The sequence below is a fragment of the Pyrgilauda ruficollis genome, unplaced genomic scaffold (genome assembly GCF_017590135.1).
Source record: "Pyrgilauda ruficollis isolate IOZ18807 unplaced genomic scaffold, ASM1759013v1 scaffold50, whole genome shotgun sequence".
NCBI classification, from domain to species: Eukaryota; Metazoa; Chordata; class Aves; order Passeriformes; family Passeridae; genus Pyrgilauda; species Pyrgilauda ruficollis.
Genome location: NW_024526600.1, coordinates 7,562,545 through 7,583,912, shown reverse-complemented (window position 1 = coordinate 7,583,912; position 21,368 = coordinate 7,562,545). Strand labels below are relative to the sequence as shown.

General features: G+C 39.8%; 1 protein-coding gene across 1 annotated transcript in view; it reads left to right on the top strand.

Moving 5' to 3' along the window:
• CRYBG3 (crystallin beta-gamma domain containing 3) overlaps nucleotides 1–21,368 on the top strand; it is an 82,586-nt gene that overhangs the window by 12,148 nt on the left and 49,070 nt on the right. Inside the window, 2 exon segments of the mRNA XM_041480178.1 lie at nucleotides 1,855–1,933; nucleotides 14,061–14,488. Of these exon segments, the coding sequence (XP_041336112.1) occupies nucleotides 1,855–1,933; nucleotides 14,061–14,488 (507 nt within the window).

The window sequence follows — 21,368 nt, the reverse complement described above, 5'->3', positions numbered from 1 at the left end:
AGGATTGCATTTGTGGTCTGCAGACCACTTCCATAAAGAGTGATACACTGAACTTAGGAAGAATGTCTGGTAGACATCAACCTCATTATTCCACTCTCAAGTTCAGGGAATTCTTGTTCATGTCAAATGTATCAACATCAGGAAAAACCACGTAGATCTGAGAGGGGTGGGTTTTTTTTGAAACCAACAACAAAACAAAAACTATGAGAGAGAAAATAAGTTGTGTACAGAGAAATGCTTTTATTAGTGTGCCAGACTGCCCAGAGTGATTGTGACATTTCCTTCATGAAACACATTAGCAGCAGGAGAAATTAATAGGTCAGAATATTAATTCATCTGCTCAGTCTTCCAGGGAGGCAAAGAACAACCAAGACTTTCAGTCTGATGCTCTCCCTGAAAAAGCATCTTTGTGTTTATGAATGCATTATGAGAGATTACCTAAGGTGATGTGAAAGTACAAGGTTTTCAACTTGGAGATGATCTGTAACAGGAGGAAGAAGTTTTTCTTTTGATGCATCTGAAAAGATGTGAAAGATCTTGAAAAACTTAATAGCAGGAGAGTTCTACTGTCATTTTGTTCAGGAAATTATGTTTCTGAGCAGCTGAGAAGGAAACTTATATTTAGGCAGAGTGGCTTTTGCATTTTGTGTGTATATCACTGTATACTGAATGCAGATGCCTAATCTGCAATAGGAAGAAAACCTTTCATTTTGAGAGTCTTACTGAGATGTGCTTACCTGTGGTTTACAGTCAAGAACAGTAGAGTACAGCAGCACCTTAATTCCTTCTCCAGATCCTGGCAGAATTTCACCAAACTGCTCATAATTGTGTTTTTTTAATTTAAAGAGCTTTCAATTTATCTCTTCACACGAGTTCAGAAATGAGGGCTTGTGCAGTTTTCAACAGCAAAGTTAAATGTTTAAGGCTGGTGAAGAAGGATATTCAAAGTGATTATTAATTAACTGAAACACTTACTCATATGATATGTTAGCACAAAGTTATTTTTCTTCATGTAATGGTACCCAATGCAGGAACTGATGTCTATCATTAACATCACCTAATGTTTTGCTTGATAGTATTTTAGCTTTTAAATTGGTTGTAGCATAAAGATATTTTAATGAAATGTTCTCTGCTGGATTTTGTGTAAGGATTGTTCTAAGAACTGGGGTTGAGGGCAGGGTGTTGGTTCCCTTCATTCCAAAGATGAACTCTCAAGAAAATTTGAATTAATTTGGTGAATTTCCCATAAGGACACATGTGATTTTGGACTTCTGACTTTTAAAATGGAGCAGCAGGCATTGCCTTGGTGATAAACACATACCTGTTGTCTGTCCCCTTTCTAAAATTCCTTCTGCATTCGCATGGCCCATTGGGTATGTTCAGTGGAGAACAGTCCAGTGTGGTGGCTGTGATTTGGGATGGTTCCACCTGCCAGGAGTACATTCCTCTTGCTCACAAGCCTCAGAATGGGGTGTGCCTTGGAGCTGCCAGGTGGTCCTGTGGCAATGAATGCTGCTGTGGGAGATCATCGTTCAATTACAGTTGAAAAATAATACACAGACATGGAAATCTTGTTACTTTTCAGCTGGAAGAGCTGAAATACTGTGTGCTGTTTCTGAATGCTTGAGTTCAAAAACCTCTGTATGAGGTGAAAAAGTCATTATGCTTCTGTCTTCAGCTTTTTGGGGCTTGGTTTTTTCAATTACAGTATCTGCAGAGTGTGTACTACAGTTTGGAAAATATGTTTTTCTGTCCTAAGTTAAAGCGCTCTTGTGTTTAAATGGAATGTGTTGGCTCTTGAGAGGATTTGAATAATGCAAATACTCAGCATTACAAAATATTTTTGTTTTTCAGTTCTGAAAACAAAGGGAACGCAGCCATCAGTTCAAAGAGCAGCCAAAAGGAAAGCACAACTCTGCCTGCACTTTTGAAGGTAAGATTTTTATTGACTAATATTTATTTTAGGTAAAACCTGCCACCTCTGCTTGTGACTGTTTGTTAGGGTTTTGATGTTGGATGCATTCCTGTACTGTTGGATGCAGCGTGGACCTGATTGCCATGTTCTGGGTTAGGGACCACTGTGCCAGGGTTCTAATGGACATGCTGAAGACAGAAAAACTATTTGTGCTTCACATTCTTTAAACAAAATCCACGTGTTTACTTACAGGAAAGAACTGGGGCTTCAGTGCTAATTCCACATGCAATTTGCCAATGAAGAAGAAAACTAATACTTTTATCAAACAATGTTTTCAGGCATTGCTCTAAAGCACCATTTCTGCATAATTTACGAATATCTAACCAGCAAGTCTGTGCTTGCCTGAAGGTCTGCTGGTTGCCAGCCAGAGCACTGTAAGATCTTTGTGCTGAGATTTGTCTGTACATCGGGTGCTCCTCACCAGTTACCCGTGTTAATCATGCTTGTCTTGTCCTGTAAGTGTTGTACTGCAAGAAAAGGACATGTTCCTCTGTGATCAGGGCTTTCTCCTGTGGCACTAGACACACCTCTAAAGTTGTGCTTAGATTCAGCCAAATATCCTAAATAATTATGTACAGAGCAGGTGATAACAGCTGTCACATCTTGCCCTGCACTGAGCTGTTCTAGTGATCCAGTCACTAAGCAATTTTGCTTGCATTTTTGTTCCTTTTCTGAGTTGTCTCAGTGCAGTGCAGGTAATATGGTGGCTGCTTCCCCAAAATGGGCTTGGCTAGTCTGCCAGATTTATTTGTAGGCTTCTTAACACACATAATCTGACATTTCTATCACATGTTGCATTTATTGAGCGCTCATGGTGTGTGGAAAAGAAAAGGAAGTGCTCACCTTGTGTAAGGCCCACAGTCCCTGTGTAGTTGTATCCTCAGTATCTCGGGAGCATTTGTTTGGGCTTCACCAAAGTTGAACGCTTTCATTTGCCTCTGCAAAGACACCAGCAGGTTTTTTGCTCAATGAAATTCCATTTTGACTGTTTGTCTACAGCAAGGTGGGAAACAATGTTTGTTCAGAAGCCAGGTGGATTTAAGCCGACTCTGTCAGTTCAGAGCTCCTGGAAAATGCCACTGCATGGCTTCCTATTACCATAAATCATTGATGTTATGCCTTGGAATGCAGGCAGGAAGGTTTCTGATAAACCAGAGAAGGCTCTATCTACTATAATATAAGAAAATTTTCTGAGTTTTAAAAAAAATCTCATTGTTCTATGTCAGATCAGTGAAAAATTCCAAACCAGATTTTCCTTTGGAGGAAGGTCCACCCCAGGACAGGACTGAAGAAGGGGAAGCATTCAGGATTCAGCAGTAGGAGCTGCTTAAAAGGAAGTATGAATAGGGCTAGGTCTCAAGGAAAAAGCTGGATGTGTAGGTGGAGCAAAGCAAGCATAGCAAGTTTAAGTTACCTAAGAGTATTTCTTTCTTGCCAAAAACTAAATCTGATTAATTTTTTTTTTTACTTTACAAAAGCCACAATTCCAAATCTTTCCTGCTGAATCTGTTTCAGTAGTCTTTTACTCAGAACTCATGTTTTTATAACACTGCACTAAAAGCTGGTGCCAAAATTAGTGCTGTAAAGTTTTTTTCCAGGTATCTGATCTCCTCTTTGTTGTGCCATAACTTTTTATTTAATTACATTCTTTTAGACCTATGTTAAAAAGCCTAAAACCATGACATTGTCTTTGAAATAATACCTGGTGTTTGTACAGGCTTTAGGAAGAAGGTGTGGTTTTCATACTAGTAGAATGTGCTGGCTCTTCAGCTGTACTGAAAGCTTCCTGTCTAACTTCCCTCTTTCTTAAGCTGATCAAAAACCTTGTGATACACTTCAACAGTTTCATATGAATGGTAGTGAGTACTTTGAGCAGTTTAACTTTTTATCTTGTGTGCACAGAAAATATAACTAGATAATAAAAACTTACTCAGAGGAAGTAGAGAAAGTATTGGTTTTCTGATGCTCCCCTTGCTACATTTTCTGAGGAATGCTACATTTTTCTGGTTTTTCCTTTCACTGCTGTCTCCAGTACACACTTGGTAAATTTGGTATCACCACATTGGCCAAAATAAACTGTCTTCTGCAAAGAACACCAGGCTGCACCTGAGCAGCTGGAGAGAACTGACGCTGTCTTAATTGTGGTCTTGGGATAATCTTAAGAGTCTTTTCCAGCCTAAATGATTCTGTGAAAGGTATGATCTGTGTTATTAAAAGATGCTTCAGGTTTTTTCATCCAATCATCAAGGTTACTGTAGGCTGACAAAAAGAATGTTATGGAAAGTGTGCTTTGTGAAGAATGTCTGAATCTGTGTGTGGATCAGTTTTGGGCAGGTTTCCAGGCATGCCCATGTCTCTGAGCTGTGCTTCTACCTGAGCATTTCAGGTGGATGGTGACTAAAAGTGAAACCATGTTGTGTCTGTGTTAGCTGTCACCAAGTTAATGAGCCATGCTATTTCTGATAGACTTCCATGCTGTGATTTTGTGTATTCATTGGCCACCTTAGCAGGAGGCCAGGGGCGAAATAGCAGAGGAGCTGTAAGTCTCTGATTTAGCAGCAAAGGTCGAATGTCTAAATTATAACTGACTGGGTGAGTGGAGCTGGGAATTGTGCCGAGCTGTGGTCTTCTGAGCACTTTAGACACAACTTTTGTACTTTACCCCTGTTATTTTTTCCCTACAATGAAATACTTAGCTCATAAAGGGAGGAAAAGATATTATAATATGCACCTTTTAAAAATATTATGCCTAATTTTTCTGTGTGCCAGGGGGACTTTATCAGTTATCACTTGATCATTTTCAAGAAAATATTATTGAAATGTATTTGCTGTTAATCGATTGTGGAAAGTACACTGCCTCCTCCCAATATTTATTTACAGATTTTGTGTTGCTTCTGTTTCTTTGAATTAGGGCTGCAAAGGGTGTCCTTTCTGAGTAAACGCTCCGTTTGAGCAGCGTGATTGTTGAACAGATGGTTGTGTGGATGTAAACAGCTCTTGAACTTCATGTTTGGTGTGCTAAGTATCTGCACTGCAGAGTGTCCAGTACACATTAGTATATCATTAACCTCACTTTTAGTGCTGCAGGGATTTTGTTTTCAAAGGGAATATTGCAACAGTGCTCCCTGAAAAAGGGTGTTTCATGGTCCCTGGATATCCTTCCTGTAGCAGTGCGTGGTGAAATTAGCCCATTCTTCCATAACCCATTAGGAAGAAATTCTTAAGTGTCTCAGCACAGAAACCACCATGTGGGCTCTCTAAGGCAAACCCAAAAGTTCCAAAAATTAAGTGCAAATTTGATGCATCCAATGTATCATTCAGATTACAGTATTTCAGTAGCATCAAGCTTTCTATCATTTGGCCCATAGGCTCAAGCCTGAATTAACCTGAGACAGTCTCAACCTTCATAGAAAACTCAGGGGCAGAAAGTACAGCAGAGATTATCAAGTCTGCTCCTGTGCCCCAAGGTGAGATCTCTGTATCTATGTCATACCTGATAAAAGTTTGTCTGACTCGTTCTCAAAGACCTCCAGGGATGGAGATCTCTTAAGATCTCTCCAACCTCATCAGACAACTGTTCTACCAATTTCATAGACCTTATAATTAAAAACCCTTTTTCTTTACATGCCATCTAAAGCTTCTGTGCTACAAATTAAACCTGTAGCTAATTGTCCTCTGACAAGTACTCCTGTACACTGTGAACATGAAAAATAGAGATTATTCTGTAGCTCTGCTTTCTCACATGAATTTCATTTCAAGGTAACATAAAGATGGCTGTATTTAAGCAGGAGACATGGTGTTAAATTTTGATGGCAAGGACTGCAATTATGTGATAAGATGGAGCCAGCTTCTTTTTGGAGTTGCAATGGGTACAAGTTGGAACATGGGAAATTCCAGTCATGATTTTTTTTTTTTCCTTTACTATAAAGATGGTCACATATTGGAGCAGTTTGCCCAAGTGAGTTGCGCAATCCTTATGCTTGGAAATACTCAAAACAAAGCTGGATGAGCCAGAGCTGCTTTGTGCAGGAGCACAGACTGCATGACCTCCCCAGCCACATTCCTTTCAGCCTAATTTGTGCTGTAATTCTCTGTCACAAAATTTTTCATCTAGTGTGCCAATTTACACAAGACTTTTTTAGAAGTCCCATGAACTTGCTGGATATAGGTTGCTGTTCCTACTGAATGTCCTTTATTCTGACTAAAGTTTTACAAAAAAGTTAGAAATAAAAATTAAACCAGGAGTCATAGTTAACTACATACTGTTTTCCATATAGCATGGGGTGGGGATTTATATTTTCATGGTTCTATTTCATATTGATTTTATTTCAAAAATCTCATAATTTTAAATTTCATCACTAATTATCTAAGTAACATCTGCTCAGGCTGTCTGTGAATTCCTGCTAAAATCCTGATTTAATAAATAGAAATCAGAGAGAGGGATGCTTTTTCTTTTGGTAGTCAAGGGAGATGGACTATTGCTGACAACCATGATTTTTTTAAAAACCTGAGGGTTACTTTTAAAAACTCTTACTGTCACTGTCCACATCAACAAATGAAGATAAAACAAAAATTGTTTTGGAGTTTGTACAATCAAGGTTTTTCTTGTGAAAGTAGAAAGCAGATATTTTTCTCCTCAGCCATGATGTAGTTGAAATGGAGTTTTGTTGAAATGGAATTTTATAGGTGCAACCTTTTAGTTTCCCAGGATACTTTGTTAAATTGATGTTAACAGCTGTGTGTGTTGAGGAAGATATTTCAAGATCATCCCATCTAAAGTTCTGGTAAATTCCCTTGTCATACTGGAGATTTTTAGAAAGAATGATCTTGAAATGTGCTTCCCTCTTTACTACTTTTGTTCATCAAAGAAGGGATCATGAGCAGGGAACTTTGTTTCAGGATGGGTGGGGAAAAAAAAAGGCTTAAACCTTGGTCTGTTTATCTCAGAAAACCAGCAGACAGATGAAGCAGAAGTGTGATGCCAGGTGCTATAATATGCCAATAGAATGTAAGTGCAGGTGGAAGCCACACTGTCTCACCCCATTCCCAGTGTACTGCCACCATCTCTATTGAAAAGGTAAATTTCACCTTTTTTTTTTTAACCCAAGCTTCAAGAAATTGTCAAATAAAAGAGAACAAAAATTGTTTAATGTTTGGGAAAACATTCATTAAAAGGCAATGAAAGTGTAGTACTGGAAGACTTTGGGGGAAAGAGCAGAAGCAAGGCAGACAATTTAATTCTGTTCTCTCTGGCTCCACAGTATCCCTTGTAGTAATGAGGTTGCATACTCAGAAGTGAGTACCAGTTTTTAATCTTCAAGCAGATCTTTAAAGTAATTTGAGAACATTCAGAAGGGAAGATTTTTCGAGCAGCTCTGCAAATGGTGTGAAGTGAAAATTTTAATTTAAAAAGTTAATTTGGTCATTCTAGAGACTTTCACCAAGTTTAAAATCCCCTGTGAAGGTGACCGAGCAGAAACTTTTATTTCAAATTGTACCTCCTTTTTTCTACCTTTTCATTTGAAATGTTCACCCTAACCACTTTATCTGTTGTTCTCATCAGGGATACTTCCTCAGATTTTAGGAGAATATTATAGAGTTTCAGAGAATACTTGTTTCATCTTTTCTTTCCTCATCTGACAAATAAAATATACATTAATGGCTCCTTGCTGTTTCAAGAATTCAAATGGATAAACAAATTTTTAAAGTCCCAGTGCTGAACTTTGAACAGATGCTGTTGTCTTTCCAAATGTTAAATAGTCATTGACTTTAAATAGGTTTATTTTTAAAAATGCAAAACCGGTACAGTTTAACTAAAAGTCTCTTCCTGTTGTTTAACTTTTACTCCTGATTATGAAGATGCCATGATTTCATTAGTTTTCTAGTTACTTCTGTCTTCCGGGGTTGCCATGACCTGATTTTTTTCATGGTAAACCAAGCAGAGAAATGAGGATGTGGAAGGAAAACTTCCCAGTATTAAAAAGCCAAAATATTCAGGTTAATTGGGCATTTGTAGAGGTACTGAGTTCATCTTTAATTTAAATTCCCCCAAAACCCCAAGTCATTCTTTGTTTCTTTTGAGGAGTTTTTCCTTTTTCTCATTAGTTAAAAGGTATGTTTTAGTAAAGACTAAGTAGTTGCTTACAATGATGGACCTGTCTTACATCTTCTACACCACCACTCTAATTACTGGCTTAATAAGGAAAAACCCACCATAACCACATATTTTTTCATACCATTTTTTCTCATGAACACTAGCAACAGTGGACCTTTAGGGGTTCCTATTGTGTATTTCACTATCTGATAGTACTTTTGCCTAAATTTTTCTTAATGCCATTCTAATTTCTGTAGAACAGCTTTGTTCTTCATCTATGTCTCACTATGCCCAACAGTTTTTCATTAGGTTTCCATATGTCTTGCCTCCTGTTGGTTGCAAAAGCCTAAGGGATTTTCCTCACAGTACTTGAAAAAACAAAAGCTTATTTCACATGTGGATTTAAGGCACCTCAGTGTGTCCCAGTCACTGAAAAAGAGTGGGTGATTACCAAAGATGCTTTAACTTCCCAGAGAAAGAAAATCTGTTGGAAAACCTGCATTAATGACTCCTTGTGGGGATGAACTAGCCTGCCACCAGTCCCAGCTGTATCACTGTGGATTTTGCTTAGTGCACAGAATTTATACACTGTGTCAGTGTTCAAACTGAATGAGATGCTCATAGTAGTTAAATGAAATGCAGCCATCTCAATGGTGTTGAAAGGTCAAAGCTAGGAACAAGATTAATTTTCCTGTACTATATGTGGCAATGCCAGAACTTCAGCCTGAATCTCTTAATTAATTTTTAAATGCCAGCAAACAGAAACTCAGGAGCAGCGCCGTGACCCATTCTCAGATCAGGATGTTGGGGTTAAATGATTTGTTGGAAGTCCCTGGGGTGAATTAGTGATGATCCTAACTGTGTGATGGTAGGCCATCTTCTCCCGTAAGTGCAGGAGAGATAGGGTGTTAGAAGGGTGTCTGTGCAGGAGGCAGGATGTTCTCCCAGTGCCGCAGGACAGGCGGCCTGAGAGGTCCCTATGGTATTTGCAGGGACCCTCGTGGCAGGGAGGAATGATGAATCTGACTCCATGTTCTCAGAAGGCTAATTTGTTATTTTATGATACTATATTAAAGAACACTACACTATACTATACTAAAGAATACAGAAAGGATACAGACAGAATGCTAAAAAGATAAGAATGAAAACTCCTGACTCTTTCCAGAGTCCTGACACAGCTTGGCGCTGGTTGGCCAATGAGACAAAACAACTCACACCGGAATCCAGTGAAACAATCTCCAAACACATTCCACGTGTGAGCACAACACAGGAGAAGCAAATGAGAAAAATAATTGTTTTCCTTTTTCTCTGAGGCTTCTCAGCTTCCCAGGAGAAAAATCCTGGGTGAAGAGATTTTTCAGAAAATGTGAATGCGACACGTCCCTGCGCGGCTGTCTGGAGCTTCTGCTTCGTAATGAGCGCTCATTCATGGGGAGGGAAATCCCAAATGTCTGGCAGTTGTGGCTGGAAGCTAATGCTTTGTTCACGGAGATCTGTGTTTTAATGCTGGTAATGTTTTCATTTCCCTCGTTAGGGCAATAAAAGAGGTTGTATTTTTGGCAGACGGATGTAGCCCTTGCTGACTGAGAACCTCTGACAATTCAAACTTCAGCCACCTGGCTGCTGAGAAAAGATGCTTTACAAGGGTGGTCACAAGGGTTTCCTGCTGGGCACGAGGTGAGGAAAGCTGAGGTGACCTGGCAGGTTAGCCTCCCCAGGGTGCTGCTGGGCACAATCCTCGGGGATCGTTCAACTGGCCTGCCTGCCGAGGCGCAGCCGGCCAAGGGCGGGTGTCCGCGCTGCGGCCTGCAGTGGATTACAGCCCGGAGAGCACACTCAGCTGCCGCTGGATAAATCAACTGGGATAACAATCCTGCCTGAGACGTGGCATCGGGGGCTTGTCCCCTGAGCCCCAGCTGGCCGGCTTCAGAGCAGCAAAGTGGGAGCACAGCGCCCAGACACGGCGTCACTTTTCACTGCGGTCTCTTTGGTCACCTGATTGAAGTCATAATCTTGTTTCACACTCTGCCACACCAGCCTGGCTGCATGCGAGGGCACAGGCCCGTAGGATAATTCAGGTTGAAGGGACCCCAGAGTGTCATCCAGTCCAGCCTCAGTTCAGCTTCAAGGTCAGGCCAGGTCACCCAGGGCTTGCTCAGTGAAACTCAGAGGAGCGAGTTGCCAAAGGACTAAAAGCTAATTAAAGCTTCATGAAGCATGTCACAAGCAGGAAAGCTCACAGAGAGTGGGAAAGGGGAGGCAGGGGGAGACTGATGACAGTTCATTACAAGAGGAGCAGAAAGACGGCACTATAGGAGGAAAATTCTTTTCCTTGCATCAGCAAGGATCTCAAAGGGGATCTGGCAGGTAGGTTTCCATCCAGAAACTCCTGTTTTCTTGGTGATCCTGACAAACTGTTCAGACTGCTGTAACACTGTTAGAGGACTTTTTAAATTTCTTTTTCTTCGACTGATCACATGAAGTGTAGGTAAAACAAGGGTCATTGATATTCCTGCAGTGTTATGAATATCAAGCTGCTCAAGCTTAATTATGAAACAAAATCAAATGTTCTGTCAAGGTTGCTAGAGGCCCTGACTGTTGAAAACTGGTAGGATGTACCGTAGAAAGGATTATTTTATATAAACCCTACTCCCTTACCTTTTTTTTTCCCTGAGTGCTCACTAGGGGCTTCTGTTAGACTGGGAGAGAGGCAGGGGGAATGGTAAGTGAAAGTTTCTGTGATACTGGCTCGTGGAATTGCCACCGTGCTGCGTGTTCATCAGGCACTCGTGCCTGAAGGCTCCTGCTGTGCCAGAGGCTTACTGGCTTTTGTAAAGTAAAATCGTGTGCTTTCGTCTCAGTAATTTGAATCTGGCACCATCTTAAAATACAAACTTCAAAATCTGCAGCAGGAACAGTAATGTTTGTATAATGCTTCAGACTTTGAATTGAGATTTTGTGTGCAAATGATGAAATACCAATAGCTTGAGCTGTCTGTTATGGCAAAGTGGAGCAGGAGGGAGAATATATGGAGAGTAGGATTGATTATATTGAAGGGAAGAAAGAAGGATTTGCATAGCTTCTGTGTTAGGATTTAATTTCCACATCTGTCTTCAAATACAGTGTAAATGTTCTCTTTGGCTTTTTTTCATGCAAGACGCTATTTATGGTTAAAGGTATGGAAGGACCCTTTCATATTAAAGCTTCCTGTTCTTTTGATTTACCAAAAGTTAAGTAAAGAAAGGAAGATTAAAGAGGAAGGAAAGTCTAAATGGATTTCTGTTTCTGGAAGCAGAGACTACAAAACAGCTTTTCAAGCAGGGCATAAATTATGCTCACAAATAAGCAGCGCAGTCTTTACAAGTGTTATGTCTCAGAGCTGCTCGGAGGAGACTTTCACATGTAGAGATTTAACTATATTTGATGTCTCAATTCATAATAGGAAAAAAACTCCAAACCTTCCACTAGTTTCTGAATACAAATGGTTTTAAAAAATGGGCAAAACCGCACCAAACAAAACAACAACAAACAAAAACACTTATAAGACTAAACTGTTGTCAAGTTTTTAATGTAACAATTTCTTTTATAGTTAATGCATCTAGTTGTTAACTTCATAGATATTTTAATAGTTAATATAAATGTTTATGGCTTAAAAGGGTTGTGCAGAGAAAAGAATAAGATTTGTGTCCATTTCCTGCACTGGGGTACTCTTTTAGATTAGACAAATCTTTGTGAACAGTACAAGTCTCAAAACTACGGAGAAATGCCCTCCTTCACTTAAAGTTGAATTAAAATCTGGCATTGAAGAATGGTGAGGTGTTAGTCAAAGTGAAGGAAGAAAATATGACAGTAGAACTTTGAAGCTGACATGGTGAATCATTCACTCATCAAATTTTTGGAAATAATTTTGTTTTCTTGTTTCTGTTTCATATTTGCTTATGCAAAGTACTCAGTTCCTCTGAGATCAAGTCAATTATTCAAGAGGTTCATTCCAGGCTCGTGTGTTGCTTGTCTGATACTGAAGACAGCAGCCAGAGCTGTGGCACGTCTAGGGGCTGCACTGTTGGCATCTTCATTTCCAGGGCTGGGTTTGGATAGAGTTGACATGTAAATGGTAAATCTCTGATCCCACAGGGGTGACTGCACCTCTTTGTGATGCATGAGTTGTTGATCAGAGCAGTATGGGGGGAACGGTGAGGTTTGTCACAGGTGGGATGAAAAAAGGCCAGGGTTTGACTTAGCCCACTTTGAAAATTTTACTTAGAAGTTGAGTGTGATTGTACAAGTGTCTTGCCTATACAAAGAGAATGGATATTGTGTGGATTTCTCAAGGACAAATTAATGCTGTTCAATTTCTGTCTTCACAATTCCAATAATTCCATTTTCAACACGTGCATCTTTTAATATTAAGCAATTACATCTGCTCTGTAGTTCAAGGGTAAAAAAAGCATTGATTGAAGTTTAAAGACCACTGCTTCAGTATCACTAAATATATCTTGAAAGTTCTTAAGAATTTGCTGTTCCCCGAGGATGAAGCTGAGTTCATTAAAACCCTTTTTTTCATAATTAACATGATCCTAGGTGGCCTATTAACAAATAAGCCTGCTGGCTTATTTAAGATTACTTCAAGTAGAAATAGGATTGGTCATCTAGTGAAAATAGTAGCTTTCTATGTTGGTGTTGCCCAATTTGAAACAATTACTCTTATCCAAATGTATTGTTGACACAACTAAAATTTGCATAGGACTTTTTGTTCATGTTCTTTCCCACTCCTGTTGAGCAGGATAGATTTCATCTGAGAAAAGCTTGGGGTAACTTTAATCTGTGTTAATAAACTGGGTTGAATCAGGAATTGAAATTACAGGGTTGTACTGTAAAGATAAAATAGGCAGCAATAGCCTATGGCACCCACTACAAAGGGTGGGGATGGGGGAGGGAGGTGCTTCCCAGAAAGCTTTAGTCCAGGGGAAAAAAAAAAACAAACACATTTGCAGATTGTGAAGCTGAAAATGTGGCTGTGCCTGGTGTTTGTGAAGCTTTCCAGTGAAGTTGCATCACCCTTTTGAGCAGATGGTCTTGACAGAAGTAACATGAGCTTGGACAGCAGTCCTTGGATCTCTGAGAGGAGCTGACACAGAGGAAATTCGAGGGCATAAATTGGTGAGGAATAGAGCTTGCCTTGCCTCTGGGTGTAGATGCTCAGCTGAGTTGAGGGAAGCAATGAACATGTGGTTTGAATGAGGTGAAGCCCTGCCTTGGTGCTCATTCATTTCAGTTCACTGATAGGGCCGATAGGCAGTTCAGAAGGTCAGAGGTGCAGGGCTGGTGCTCTGTAGGACTTTGACTGTGTGAAAACCAGGGGAAGAGTGCTGGAGACTGTGGGAGACAACAAATCCGTTTGGAAACAGCTGTGAGGTTGAAGGAGAGCTGGCCAGAGGGTTCAACATCAAGTTGCTAAGGATAATAGGTGGGATTCACCTCTGGGATGTGAGTTGAGTTTGTTTTATTCCCATTCTGTTCTTGATTCTCCTTGGTTTTTCAGACATGCAGAAGGCTGTGGGGTGTTTGTGTTTGGCTGTGGTGTTCTTGCCTAGATTGGCAAGCTGAAAACTTCTCACAAGCACATGGAGGTTTGTTTGTGAAGCTGTGCTTTCTGAGGGGATTAGTCTGAAGTGTGAAATAACTGTTCCTTGCTTCTTCCCCATGTTTTTGATGCCAGTTGAAGCAATTGTTGCCATCTGTCCTATATTTTTTTCCACTGCAGCTGCTTTGGCAATATTCTAGCCTGTGTTAGTCCTTCTTACTTTTTGTGGAATAGGGACCTCTTTGGTGCAAAAAGAGAAGACAACAAGCAGTGGGCTTTCACCCTTTTAAATGACAGATCTCCTGAAAGGAATGCAATACATAGGTGCAAATTAAAATCAAGGAATTTGGGAATATGTGAAAATGGCAGGAACCATCATCTTTATGTGTTTTTTTTATTTATCTCAGGCTTGTCAAAATGAAGAGAAGAACCATTCCACAGAAGAACTTAGCAAGTCTGAAATCCAGGAGGAGCTGAAAAAGGCTAATAGCCTTCCTAGTTTGACTCCTGTAAGCAAAACATCAGATAAAGACAAGCAACCCCGAGAAGGCTTTTTTCATTTCCTTGGAAGCTTATTTAATATTGCAACAAGATCTTCTTTGGTAGAATCTAAGCCCTCTACCTTCCAAGATGAACCCAAAAGATGTGAAAAGGATTTACAGAGCACAAATACCTTTCCAAAGGACATGCAGCCAAAGCACCCGAAAATTGAAGAGCCTACAGCTAGAAAAAAAGAGGATTCTGTAAATAAAGATGATGCCATCTTAAATAATACTGGGAATGATATCACACGGGATCTTCGAGGAGGCTGGAAACAATCTTCAGATACAGAAAAGTAAGTTTTAGAATTTATTATTAAATATGTTGATGTTTGTGTGTGTGTACAGAACTGTGCTGACCAAGTTCAGCTGACTGTATGAGAAGTGTCTGACATTTCTAAGGGTGGTTGGAGTGTCCCTGACTTGTCTTTGTGCAAAACCCCAGTAGCAACTGCCCTAAATAAATGAGCAGGGGAGAAGTCAACTGCAACAAAATCTAACTGTAAAGAAGTTGTTTAGAAGTCTCCTGACTAGATGTGGCATTTACAAATATGTTAAGAAAAATAAGTGTAAAGAGCTTATTTCCATCCATATTATGGCCTATATAAAAGCTTGAATGTTTGTCCTTTTTATATCCCAGCTGTTCAATAATTTTACTTCTTCAAGTAAGGTTTTCTCACTTAAATTATCTTTCTTAGTTTATTTGACTGGGTGATTTTTGCTTATGTGATTTTTTTCCCTAGTTCTTTGGGGTTTTCCTGTGATGTAAAGAAGGTTATGTAAAGCACTCCATTTCAGTTAGCCAAAGCATGGAGCATTCTTTATAGTTCTGTAGTATTTTTAAAAGACAATTTTTAAAAAACAAAAAAGTTGTGGCAAGGGCACCATTGTGTGTTCAAGAGTAGAAAAGTTAATACACTGGCTGTGGTCAACACTGCCTATTACAAAACCTTTTATGACTCTCATAAACATAGATATTAGTTTTCCAAAATAATTTGTAGCTGTTATATTGAAAATTTGGCTGCATGTGTGTCAGCACAGCATGGATTTGGAGTTAGGCGTGAGTGCATGCCTGTGGTACCTGTCCAGTTTTCCATGGGTATGTAGAACATGGACTTGTTTGTGGGCAGTGGATCTGCAAGTGATGATGACTCAGGCTTTCAGAATGGCCCAGAATATTTATTTCAAATTTAAGCAGAAAGTAGTGATTGGGAGTAACCAATAAATGTATCGCTGTGCTCCTGCTTGCATTGCAGAATGGGAGGATGGGCTCAGAATAATCACATTTTTTTCTTTTAAATTCTTTTAAATTAATTTGAGTTGTGCTCAGTCTGTTTATTGGTGGCATGTGTAATGTTTCATCTCCATGTAGGAGACAGCCAAAATAGCTGCTTGTTGAATTCCATTTCCATACTGGGGATGTCTCCAGGACTCTGCCCCTACCTATTATTTGGCAGAATAATTATTTGAAGCTTTATGTTATAAATGCAGTGGCTGATCAGGATATGAATAGGTGATATGATACCTATTTAAGTGAAGTTAGAACTGTATTTCCACCTTGAAAATACAGTAATTAATAGTAATACTGGTTGTGTTCTCGTGAGCACTCTGGTTTGGTCTGTGACGTGGTCAGCTGGTTTTTATCCTAGACTCTTATCATGGTATCACCCATCTGACTGTGCTTTTTCCAAACTGCAGCTCAGCACCACCTCTGCTTTGATCAATGCAGGAGAAAAGTTCTCCTCCCCTCAGTTGTTCCCAGGAGAGCCCAGGAGCGTGGTGTTACTTGGTCTGGTTCCTGAGCAAACTGTATTCCCTAAAACCTGTTGGACAGGCTGTGTTGCTGCATCAGTCTCTTGCTGCTATTTGCTGTTTCTGTAGTATGTCCTTCACTGTCTATGCAAAATTTGCAGGGTAAGATGGATCTCATTCCCCTTTTTCTTCTTGTGAATTCTTCATAAAAATGTAGATTAATAAAATAATGAATTTAGCAAAGTCTTCAGAGTTTGGAAAGTGTAGGTGTTAACTCACTGAAGTGACCTCTTTGCTCTGTGGAGAAATTTTTGAGTTATATTTCTTTTCCTGAAGTCAGAGTTACGGTTGGATTTTTCAATTGACCATCCTTAGGTGTTGACCTGTATTGTTAGGTAATCTTTGCAACCCAGTGTAGATTTTTTTCAGTATAGTTCATGTGTCTCATGGCTAGGCAAGCATGAAAGAATGTGTGTTGCTCATTTGGAGGTAAGGGAGGATTGGCCTATATACAGAATGAAGCTTTTTTTTTTGTGGAAAATGAAATTACTTTTTTAAATGGAAGAAAAGTTGTAATTTTTTTTTTTTTCATTTTAGCTGTTGTAAATTAGGGGAGACATTAAACCAATCTATGTCCTTTTAAGCTTATTCTCAAAAGCAAAGTGTACATTCTGCCCTTTTCGGCTTGGGATACTAACAAGTTAGACAATCTCTGTGTAACTTTAATTATGTTTTTCTCTGCCTGACCACACAATGTGAACTGCTCTTCTGAAGCAATTAGTAAAGAAAAATTGGAATGACTGCAGGGAAGCAGAGGCTTGCATTGTTTACCTTTCTAAAAAGTTTGAATAGCTGTTTTTTTAATAAGGATAACTTTTTTTTTTCTTTTATGGAAGTGGTTGTGCTGGATTTGTTCTCTTTCAGTTTATAAAAGTTTAAAGGATGTAGAGTAGTCTATTCTTTCCAGTACTAGCTGGTTTTTTTTTACTAAATATTAACTAGCTGGTATTCAGTTAGCATGGCTAAACTGTAAAAATGCTTTTGGTGGCTGCCAGTTGGCTGAAGAGTCTTCTTGGGAGTGGGTGCTACAAGCACGTGAGGAATGATGGGGAGAAGGGGTAAAGACTTAACACAAAGCATCAGGAAGGTGTGGAAACCATGAAGAGCAAAGATGATGTGAACCTAAGAGTGACTGAGTCCTAAAAGTCATGTGAGGTGTGGTAGTGAGCCATTTAAAGCCAAAGGTATTGGTTCCATTGTTAGTTGTATTAAAGTGCAATTTCAGCATTTTCTGTAGAGGCAGGATGTAGCAGAGAGCTTTACAAATCCTTGTGACCACTGCATTATTAATCTTAGAGCAGTTTCCTTTGTCATGAGGAAGATGTAAATGAATTAGTTAATTCTAAACTGCAGTGAAATACTGCGTTAGGGACTGTCTGTGGTTAGTGAGGAGGTTGCAGTGGAAGAGGGATGGTTGTTAGATTGCATAATCCCCATTAGAGTTGTATAAAAAAAGAAAGCCTAAACCAAACAACCTTTCAGATTTCAAAAACCTACCAGATGGTCTCAGATGCCTTTACTCAGACAACCTCATTCTCCTCATATCCTTAAAGCAATATTTGGTGAAATTCAAGGATATCAGAGTGCTCTGACCTGTAAACTGAGGTTAATTTTGCCCTCAGTGGGAGGTCTGGCACTTGGTAAAGACTTGAGTTTCCAGGCCTTGGGCCAAGGAAAGTGGAATTCATGAGCTCAGTCTGTGGAGTACGTGTTTTTGAGGGACAAAATGTGTAGGTCGCATTATTTATTCCTCCATCACCCTGGCTGGTTGGCTCAGTGGTAATTTGTACCTCAAAGGCTTTTGCTCCTTTAATCCCAACAGTGGCAAGTGGTAAAGGAGAAGCACAAAAGACAAAACCATGATAAATCTGGCAAAGTCTCTAGACTACAATTACTGTGGACAGTAATTGCAGCGCAGAAGATGGGTGAGGAGAGTTGGGCTAAGTCTCCAGTTATTTCATCCTTTATTCTTCCATTTCTCTGGGATGGTTGAAGGTTTCTTTGCCTTGAAGAAGTGAAAGAGAGCAAGCAATTACAAAGTAAGATATTTGTTGCTTAGAGTAGAAAAACCCTCTTACTTAAGTAAGATGGCATCTTCTGGGTAAAATAGTCCCCTCTGGCAGACTGCTAGGTATAAAAGTGAAAACTTCCTGTTTACTCTTGGCCTTTGCACTCCTTAATGATGTTAAAACACAACCTTTTACTGATTAAATAAGCCCTAAAAACAAAAAACCATGGAACAGTGGGGGTGCGCTTCACCTCACTTTTCATTGCTGAAAGTCTACATGAGAGAGATGATGATTTCATAAAGTAAGTGACAAATATAAAACAAAGATTTTCCCCATTATCTTTCTTTCCTATAATGTATAATTCTATCACTTTTATATATATTGCTTGTCACTAAAAAGCAGTGATTTGGCTTCAAAATTGAGAATGGACTTCCTGCAGTGAATGAATACCTGCCATCTTCTCAAGAATCCCAGGGGTGGTAATGAGTGGTGCCTTGTGCAGGTGACTGAGGACAGAACTTTAGTGTTTTCCTCCTGCCCCAAAGTCATATGACCCACATCTGTTCTATTGTCTGCTTGCCATTAATCTATTTTCCAGTAGTTTGGGTGTTGCTTTTTTTTTTTTTAATATCCAGTAACAATAAGTGGGTGTTTCAAATAGTGGTGTGCAGAACAATAGTGCTTGTGAAACTGCACAGCTTGTTCTGGAGTTCAGCAAGGAGGAGCTTTATTGCATTGCTGAACGTGGCTGAAGAGAAAAAAAATCAAAATTTTACTTACTATAAATGTTTTGATTAAATAGTCTTGCTTAAGACAGTAGTACCTCAATTCAACAAAGTATTTTAAGATCCTGTCTTCTTCCTTCTGTTACGAACTTTGCAGATATGGATGTGAGAAAAAACTGAACCACACAACTGCAAGGATTTTCTTACTGTAGGTAGAAAAGGGGGTGAGGGTGATTTCCAAAGCAGATGCTCAAAACATGTATTTACATTTCACACCCTACTAAGAGCCAGGTACTAGGAATAATTGAGTGAGAGCATTGCAGGCAATTTCATTCAGAAGGGAGGTAGCCCTAAGGAGAATGAAATTTCAGTCTGTTTACAGTTTTACTATGTTACATTTTACTGGGTTCTGTGAGGGATTTTTTTTATTATTTATTTTATTTTAGGTGTAATAAACCTGTTGTTATACATCTAATTGATGTATTTTAGTATTAGCAGTTAATATTTCCCACCTTGCTACTGTCAGCAAATCCTGCCCTTTTATTTTGATAGAAGTATGTCTGATAAAATCCTTTAGGCTTACATAATTCTCGTTAATAAGTTTGTTTCAGAGTTTGTAATTCTCCTTTATGTTGCTTGTCAGAGGCAGGCTTGTGGTGATAACAAAACACAGCCCTTAATTTGTCTGATGGATTGTTGTGTATTATGGTTTTGATTTCAGTCAGTAGCAGCAGCATTCATCTTTCCCTGTAGATGCCTTTGGCAGAAAATCAAGAGTGAATGAACGGAAATTCATCACTTAATTCCAAGCAGTGGTCTCTCATCAGATAATTCCTGAGGAGAAGTGGGGAAGCTGCTGCTCCTGCATTTGTTGGTGTTGATTTGTTGATCTTTTGCTGGTTTTCTGGCCATGGAAATGCAGTGTTGTTCGGGTGCTGGTGCTCAGGTGGGCAGGGAGTCATTGCTGAGAGTGACCTGCTGTCACTTTAGGAGGGGCATAACTAGCTGGGCAGCTCCACCCTTCTAGGTCAGCCAAACACCACCTAAAATTATAAGGCTGTCTTGGAGAAGGAGCAGGATCATCCAGCCCCTGATTTCCTGGGTGAACTGTGGAGGGTGGTCAGGGTCTCAGGACTGTGCTGTGGGAGAAAAGCAGACCTCAAAGCATTTCTCTACCTGCCAGAGAGGGGTGCCTACCCAGAGATGGGATGTGGTCCGAAGGAAAGGTTCTTGTTGGTGCCAAAGCAAAGATTTATTTGATTCTGAAGAATGAAACTTTATATTTTAAGAGTAATTCTCAACAGATGTGCGATGCAAAATTGAGCTAAATAAATTAAGTCAAAAACTAATTCACTGGATCGTTTTCTCTGCTGAACTTTTTTTTTTTTTTTGGTAGGGTTGTTCAGCTGTGCAGTGTATTCAACTGAGTCAAACCCTTTTCTTTTCCTACCACACCTGAAGCTGCACTCTTGCTTGAAGAGTGTAAAAGAATGTCCTGGCTTTGATTCTTCATTACATCTCAGAAGAGGCCCAGAGGAGTGGCTTTCTTCAGCCTTAAGATGAGAAACTAAGGGGAGACCTCACTGTTGTCCCCAGCTCTTGCATACCAGTGAGAAGCAGCAGCAGCTCTGCTTGTCCCTGCTCCCTGGGAGGGGCAAGTCCTGGGCACCTGAATCCCTGAATAGGACAGAGGAAAAGGGAGGGCAGCAGGTGAGGACAGTTCCACACTGGGGTTTGGGGTAGGAAGGCTGGCTGCTGCCAGGTACTGGGGAAATAGGGTGAGGAAGGGCTAGGAGAGATCCCTTTGTGCTGGTCTTGGTCTCGCAGCCTCTGGTGTTTGGGTCAGCCTTGGTGTGTGCTCTCTTCCTTCAGACTCAAAGAGTAGGTTTTCCCAGATGTGGGAGATAATCAAGAAGTACTACCCTAAAGGGCAAGAGGAAGGAAAAACATTCCTTCCAAGGTCACAGAGACTGTGTTGGCTTTTATTAAAATTGTTGACGATTCTTAATTACCCTTATGGAACATTAGCTTTGAAATTTCCTGCAGAATCAACTGCGTGTAAATCACTTTGTTCAATCAAACTTTTGACCTTTTCAAACATACACTATGACGTCCCAGGACACTAAGTATTTCAGACTGCAGATTTAAATCATGAAGCTATCCCCTCTGGCTAAAAAACTTTCTTTCATCTAAGTTGTATATGGCGACTATTCAGTTAGCCCACAGTGTCTTTTTTCCAGCAAGTCTTTAATTTTTCCCATTTATTAATACCTTACATGAGCATAAAAATCAGCTGGCTGAGTAACCTTCTGGTTGCATCAGAAGGTGCTTCAAAGTGACTTTAAGACAGTTGTTTCCAGGTGAAGTAACATAATTTTTTTTAAAGCTGTCAGTTAACTATACAGTGGAATAAAAGCTAAGTAGAAAAAAATGAAAATAAACAGCAGTGTAATTTTAAGATGGTCAGGGGAAGCCAGGAGTTACAAGTGCCAAATCTAGATCAGTGATTTTCAGCCAGTAGCCTGCAGATCCCTCTGGTAGCTCCCTCTGTGGGGTCTATGAGAAGAAATAGGGGGAATCATGCATGGATATGCTTGTAAAAGCAGCAGACTGCTGCACCAGGGAGAAAA